The 7,501-nt window shown below is 50.7% G+C and overlaps 1 protein-coding gene across 1 annotated transcript in view; it reads right to left on the bottom strand.

Annotated features, from left to right (window-relative positions):
• Positions 1-4,261: 4,261 nt before the first annotated feature.
• GALNT6 (polypeptide N-acetylgalactosaminyltransferase 6) overlaps positions 4,262-7,501 on the bottom strand; it is a 34,346-nt gene continuing 31,106 nt past the window's right edge. The window contains exons 11-12 of the mRNA XM_007179374.2: positions 7,048-7,200; positions 4,262-5,992 (exon numbers count right to left, since the gene is read on the bottom strand). Of these exons, the coding sequence (XP_007179436.2) occupies positions 5,879-5,992; positions 7,048-7,200 (267 nt within the window). The 3' untranslated portion in view covers positions 4,262-5,878. The remainder of the gene's footprint in view (positions 5,993-7,047; positions 7,201-7,501) is intronic.

The raw sequence follows: 7,501 nt of genomic DNA, 5'->3' as shown, positions 1-7,501 counted from the left end.
AAGGCGAGAAAGGCACCAGAGTATGGGGTTGTCAGTTTTTATAGGGGTGGGTAACTTCATAGGCTACTGAGTGGGAGGAGTATTCCAGCTATTTTAGGAAAAGGAGAGGATTTCCAGGAATTGGGCCACCGCCCACTGTTTGATCCTTATTGTCGGTCTTGGAACTGTCATGGCACCTGTGGGTGTGTCATTTAGCTTGATGTGTTACAATGAGCGTATCCTGAGGCTCAGGGTCTAGTGGAAGTCGACTTGTCTGCCGTCTTGGACCCATTTGGTTCTAATAAGTTTATGTCGTGTCCTCGGGCTACGTCATTCTTTCAAAGGTTGTGCCCTGCCGCCTTCCCTCCTGTTTCACTAGGAAACAGGTTTGGGGAGACTCATCTGGCGAGCAGATAAAAGAGAGCTCCCAGAGAAGGAGAGTGTCGGTGAGAAGTGGGAGCCCTCAGGATAGGGAGCTAGTCTGCGTGCTATGAGGGTGGAGGGCAGGAGAGCAGGAGTTGCAGGGCAGGAGTGTCCTGCAGGAGACGAGAGGCTCTGGCCGTTGGAGTCAGGAGAGGGGGACGGAGGGAGGTGCCCGCGTGCCTTGCGGTGGGCAGAGAACTTTGGGTTGGGAGGTCCCAGAGCGAGGACTGTGGGTGGAGCTGCGACTTAGGCTGAGAGAAGCCAGGAAGCCCCGGGGGAGGCAGGAACGTCTGCCAGTCCCCCTGGAGCCTTTTGTTGCCTAGACACTCCAGAATTCAAGTTTCATGCCTGCAGGTGTGGGAGAGGCCTGGAAAAGGCTGAGGAAGGAGTTCTGTACAGACGGTCACTTTTTCAGGTCCTTGAGCTGTGGGGGTGGGGTGGGGGGGATGGGTGGGAATTGCACTAAGGGCTCCTTCTCCAGCCCCAGCCCCAGCATTCTAACCCAAAGGAGACCCCGGGCGGGGAGGGGTGGGGGGAAAGGGTTGAGCTGGCTGGGGAATTTGGGCCTCCTTTGTCATTCTCCTCCCACACTCCCCTCCCCCTCCCCCCGCCTCCTCTGGAGAATAGCGAGACAGCCCTAGCCCCCAGGATCAGGAGTCCAAGGGGAGGCTCAAGGGCCTCTTAAAGGTTACCCCTCCACATCACATACTCCGAAGTGAGCCCTTGAGCGCAGGGTCAATATCACATCCATCGCTGTACCCTTGGCGAAGCCTAATCTGTATTTGCTTAAAAACCAAACTGTTTAGGACTGCACTTAATGCTCCCAAGCCATTGCCTAACCTACACACCCAGCCTCATCTCCCACGCTGGTCAGACTCTTTTCCTCCTCTTAGGGTGAGGTGTAGAGGAGGGCTTTGGCTTTCATTCTGAGGCACTGCATATTTTCCAAAAGGAATGTGTCCTTTTGAAATAAACACGGACACAAAAATAAATGTACAAGGATGTGGGTTCTAGTATAGTCTGTCCCCAAACTTTGTGTAGTTTGTCATAAAGTTTGTCACAAAATTGGGAAAAACCCAAGTATTCATCAATAGGGGAAGATTAGAGAAATTGGGTTTAATCATATTAAGGAATACTATCCAGCTTTTTTTAAAAAATAAATTTACTTATTTGCTTTTATTTTTGGCTGCACTGGGTCTTCGTTGCTGCGCGCGGGCTTTCTCTAGTTGCGGCGAGCGGGAGCTGCTCTTCGTTGCAGTGCACGGGTTTCTCATTGCGGTGGCTTCTCTTGTTGAGGAGCATGGGCTCTAGGCGCGCGGCCTTCAGTAGTTGTGGCACGTGGGCTCAGTAGTTGTGGCTCGCGGGCTCTAGAGCGCAGGCTCAGTAGTCGTGGCGCACAGGCTTTGTTGCTGCGCGGCATGTGGGATCTTCCCGGACCAGGGATCGAACCACCAGGGCTTCACCACCAAGGAAGCCCAATACTATCCAGCTTTTAAAAAGAATGAATTAGACTTAAATGACCTGACATGAAAAGATGTCCTTGGTATATTAAATGAAGACATCAAGTTTCAAACATATGGTACCGTGTGTGTGTGTGTGTGTGTGTGTGTGTGTGTGCGCGCGCGCGCGCGCGCGCATTTATATATGTATTATGTATATTCATAGAAAAAGGGTATATAAGGTTTATACCTAGAAATTATTACTTTTCTAGAAGTTATTACTTCTAGAGAATGAATCAATAGGTATGGCAGCGTCATGAGAATCAATTTCACTTTTTCTTTTTTTGTAATTTTTCGGCCATATCTCATGGCTTGCAGGATCTCAGTTCCCCGACCAGGGATCGAACCCGTGTCCCCTGCATTGGAAGTGAGGAGTCTTAACCGCTGGACTGCCAGGGAAGTCCCTTATTTTTGTAATTAAAAATAAGAATAGGGGGCTTCCCTGGTGGCGCACTGGTTGAGAATCTGCCTGCCAATGCAGGGGACATGGGTTCGAGCCCTGGTCTGGGAAGATCCCACATGCCGCGGAGCAACTGGGCCCGTGAGCCACAACTACTGAGCCTGCGCATCTGGAGCCTGTGCTCCGCAACAAGAGAGGCCACGACAGTGAGAGGCCCGTGCACCGCGATGAAGAGTGGCCCCCGCTTGCCGCAACTAGAGAAAGCCCTTGCACAGAAACGAAGACCCAACACAGCCAAAAATAAATAAATTAATTAATTAATAAATAAATTTTTTAAAAAAAGAATATATTCTGGGACATTTATCTATTTTTGGCAATGGCGCCAATACTCTTCAAGTGGGAAATAGATCCCCAGAGGAGACGAACCATTCAGTGCTAAGGGGAGAGAGGTTCCTGGAGCCAGGAGATAGTAGCACAGGGCTAGTTAGCATCAAGATTTTAAGCAGGACTTGGGTGTTCCTGGTGGTGCAGTGGTTAAAAATCCACCTGCCAATGCAGGGGACATGGGTTCGAGCCCTGGTCCGGGAAGATCCCACATGCTGCCGAGCAACTAAGCCCGTGCGCCACAACTACTGAGCCCGCGAGCTACAACTCCTGAAGCCTGCACACCTAGAGCCCGTGCTCTGCAATGAGAAGCCACTGCAATGAGAAGCCCACACACCGCAACGAAGAGTAGCCCCCGCTCGCCGCAACTAGAGAAGGCCCGCGCGCAGCAACAACGACGCAGCCAAAAATAAATAAATAAAAAGATTTTAAGCAGGACTTAAGGTTTTAGGTTAGCCTGAGAATGGTCAGAGGGGTGGATTTTAACAGTGCAGATGTGGGGTTAGGGCAAGGCCAGCCTCGGCTAAAGGGGAGGCCAAGAAGCTGGTTTCCTGAGTCCTCCCACTGCCCTGTTTGTGCCTTCTCCCTCTTCTTGAGCACTTCTCTTCCCTAGTCCTCCCTTCACCCCCAAACCTGCTGCATCCCTCAGTCCCTGTGGGTTACCCTTAGCTGACCGCCCTTGCAAGACGCTCTGCCATTGTGTGGTCGAGGTGAGGAAACTGAGCACCGCAGCAGGGCACCTCAGTTGGGCGTGCATCGTAAGATCGGGCTGGAGAGCTGCTGAGTGATACTATAGAGTATGAGGGATATTAGGATAAACGGCAAACAAACAGTGCCCGATAAATGTTTGGATGTTTAATGCAACCAAGAGTAGGGCTAAGATTGGAGTTAAGGACTAAGGCTCCCTAGGATTTACCGGACTTATTAGCATGGCATTCAAAGCCTTTTCAATTGGGCCCCAAGCCACTGTTCTACAGGGCCGACTAACCCAGTAAGCACAGCAGGTACAGTGCCTGAGGCCCACAAAAATGTTTCAGTTTCTTTTAAAATCAGAATACAATCATCCTGGATTATATTCGTGGTTATATCAATGCAGTTGTAAAACATACTCTTAACACTTTTTTAATGAAGGCACAAGTGCCTAGGGCTCATGAAAGCCATAGTGTGGTCCTGATCTTCTAGATTCTACATTCACTGCGCCCTCACCCTGAAGTCCTCTTGGTTCCCTGCATCCACTTGCACTGTTGTCCCTCTGTGACTTTTCTCACACTTGAGATCTTTGCTAACTGAGCTCTTCCTACCTGAGGATCCATCCTCTGAGGTCTAAGGTCAAATGTCACCAACTTTGTGAGGTTTCCCTAAATGGAAGGAATTGTTCTAATTCATGTAGCACATCTCTGAACATCTCCAGGCTTGGCATGACTTGCTTACATCTCTGTTTTCCCAGCTGAAGTGTAAGTTCCATGGGGTAAGAGCCTTATTATTTCCTCATGTCTACATGTGCTTGACACAGTGTGTAGGCTAGATTGGGGGCCAGAGGATATTTGGAGACGAGACAGTGGCTGTGACAGAACTTTTCAGATGTGTGTGATCCTTCACAGCTTGAATCAACTGATCCTCCAAACGGATCAGCTAAGGGGCATTGCAGGGGAGGAGGAACCCAATTGCAAACTTCCTTTACCAATGCCATAAAACCTTTATTTCCACTGGGATCTCATGTGCAATTCTCTTCTCTTTCTGGGAAAGAGCTTTTCCCTTTCCCCACTCCAGGACACGTCCTGGCCACTCTCTCCTCTCCCTTTGGCTGGGCTACCCCATGGGACCTAGGAGACTTCCTGCGGCGGGGAGTTGCGTGGGAAGCAGCGGCAGCTGTGGTCCCACGGCACCCTCATGTGGTGCTGTCCAAGATGACAGCCTGCTACTCAAAGTAGGAAGCCCTCCAAGAAGGAAGGAGAGTCCTCTGGGCAGCTGGGCTCTCTACTTCAGGCAAAGCAGCCATGCGTGGTGGGGTCCAACTTGCTTGGGGAATAGCTGACACGCACGGCAGGTCTGCCCTGCGCGGGGAGTTCACGCGAGAACCGCAGACAAGGCCAGTCACACAGTCATGCTGTCCCGGCTTCCTCAGACTTCCCAGGGCTCTTGTTAGCCTTATCTGGGTCCTAGCCTCAGGGCTGCCAATATGTGGTTGTGTGGCCTGGGGCAAATAACTTCACTTACCTGGCCTTGGTTTCATAATATGAAAATGATAGGGTTGGACTAAAACGATGATTTTCAAATTGTGCTTGCAGACTTTTAGAAAAGTTCAGGGGCTGGTGGGCAATGCCCTCCCCCACCCTCATTTTCATCCATGGCTATTTTGCTTCTGAATTACATTATACATGGAGCACTGAAAAAAGGTTCTGGGACTTAAACCTGAGAATCACTGGCTCCACAAGCTTTCTTTCCAAACGAACATCCCAGGATTCCTAAATGTGGTCTCCCTCACGGCTACCTGGCTGCACCGCTCTAGGCTTTATGGAGACCAGCCAGCCAGAAATGATCAGACCGGAGGGAAGAGAGAGTGGGGAGCTGATGGCTGGTTGCCTAGTGTTCTTGTGGTGTGGTGGGAGGAGCCCAGGTTCAGGATACAGGCCAGCTCCTTTATTTCTCTCTGCCTCAGCTTTCTGGTCTATAAAAAGGGCACGGTGGTTCCTGTCTTTCTCACAGGACTATGGTGCAGATGAAATAAGATAAAGGATTCCTGTCAAGGAGCTTCAGGTAATGTTAGCAAGGGAGACTCTTAGACCTCTAATCCCTCTGGTAGAATATACTGTTTCACTGGATTCTGTGGGTGTTTTAGATGACCAGGGATTCAGGACGTGGCTGCAGAGGTACTTTTCTGGAATTCAGCATTGCTGCCCTGGGCTCTAGCCCAGCTGCCTCCTCTGCTTTGGAAGTCTGTTTCTAGGGCAGAAGGAAAGCTCTAGGTCACATATTATGTGTTCTAACAGTCTCTTCCACCAACGTGGAGGAAAGAAAATGGGCCCAATGTTGTTGCAAGGAGTAGGAAGGTCCTGCCTTGATTTGCATCGGGTTTGAAATCCATCTTTAAGGCCGACAGGGAACTGATGATCAGGTTCTCAGACATCAGGTTCCCCCAAATCCCGTTTCCTGAGAGGCTTGTGGGATCTCCCACAGGGGGGTGATCCAGGGCCTAGATGAAGAGCCAGTGCTGGTGGGGATCACTGGGATTGCAGGTGGCCATGGCTGGCTTTTTGTCCTTGGATGTCAGGCAGGTACCAGATCCTGAGTTCCTGATGAGCTGATCCTAAAAAGATGACACGGCAAAGGGTCAACCTGGGCCTCAGACCTCTGACAGTGCTACTAGGGGGCAATGAAACAGGAGTCAGTAGACAAAAGGCAAAGGAAACCCAATGAGGCACAGAGAGGGCACTTCCAAATTCCTTTCCTTGGATGCCAGATACTCTGATGGGATGCATTCCTGAGTTTCCACCTGTGCGTGGTACCCATTCTCCACCCCCATCTTTAGCATGAATGGCTGGAACAGAGGAAGGCAGGACCATGGGCTAACTGAAAAAGGCTTTCAGGACCCCCCCCCCTCCTCCAGATGGCCAGTCTCAAAGACCTGGGCCACTGCTACCCACCCACACCTTCTGCCTTTGATCATGTTCAGACTCCTCCCTTCCCTGTAGCCCCAAGGCTAGGCTCCTCTTTCCCTAAGCCAAGGACTGGGGATTGGGGTGGAGTGGGGTGTGGAGGCTCATTGGGGGCTGCTAGTTTGGGCCCAATCCTGTAGAAGTTACATCATTTATCCCAAGACAGTGTGGTGTAATGGAAAGAACCCATGCTTTCCAGCCAGATTTATCTAGATCAGAAGAACCCCAGGCCTACCATTTACTAGTGAAGGGTCTTGGGCCAGTCACAAACTTGCTGAGCTTCAGCTGGCCCATCTCTAGTGATGGGGACACCACTTACTTGGGCAGAGCCTCTGGAAGATTAACCAAACCAATGTATGTGAGTGCATAGCCTTGTGCCCGGCACACAGAGGCCGGGCAGGAACCACAAGTGACTCTTCAACTTCATCTACTTGTGTTCAGCCTAAAAATACGTGAGCTATGACAGAGCTGGTCCTGGATCATAACCCCGACCCCATCTTTATATCAAGCAGAACCAGCCATCACCAAACCTTACTTAAGCCCTGAGGACCCTGCCTGTGACCAAGCCCACATTCTCCATACTTTCTATTGTACATTGTCCGGATCCACCCTGTAGTATCTCAGGCAGAAGAAGATGCAGAAGGAAGGGAGGGGGCAGTTGTGGTCTCAGGTTCTTGATTCTGAGCTTTCTGGGCAGCTGACTCACCTGGATGAATTCCCATTCCTCATCCTCGGGCACTTGGCCATTCTTGCCAGTGAAGTGGCAGCCCCTAAGGCCCAGAGTGCCAGCACTGGCATATAGACACAGCTGCTTCGCAATGTTGTGGCGAAGGTCCCTCTGGGTTGTGTATTCAAAGTACTAGAACACAAGATAAGAGGAGGTCCTGAGGGGTAGGCAGAGAGTTTGCCCATCACCTTCCAAAGCCAACTGCCTTGAGATGCCAACCACAGATGGCCTCCTGGGGAGGAAAGTGAGTAGTTGCCAAGACTTCAGTAATTCATGTGCCACCGCATCTGGGTGATACTGGAATGACAGATAATAGTCACTAAATATTTTTTCTTTAGTTAAAAACTTAACTTAGGGACTTCCCTGGCGGTCCAGTGGTCAGGACTCCACGCTCCCACTGCAGGGGGCACGGGTTCTATCCCTGGTCGGGGAA

Source organism: Balaenoptera acutorostrata, chromosome 11 (assembly GCF_949987535.1).
Source record: "Balaenoptera acutorostrata chromosome 11, mBalAcu1.1, whole genome shotgun sequence".
NCBI lineage: Eukaryota > Metazoa > Chordata > Mammalia > Artiodactyla > Balaenopteridae > Balaenoptera > Balaenoptera acutorostrata.
Note: the sequence above shows the minus strand (reverse complement) of the source record. Positions and strands in the feature narration are given on the sequence as shown.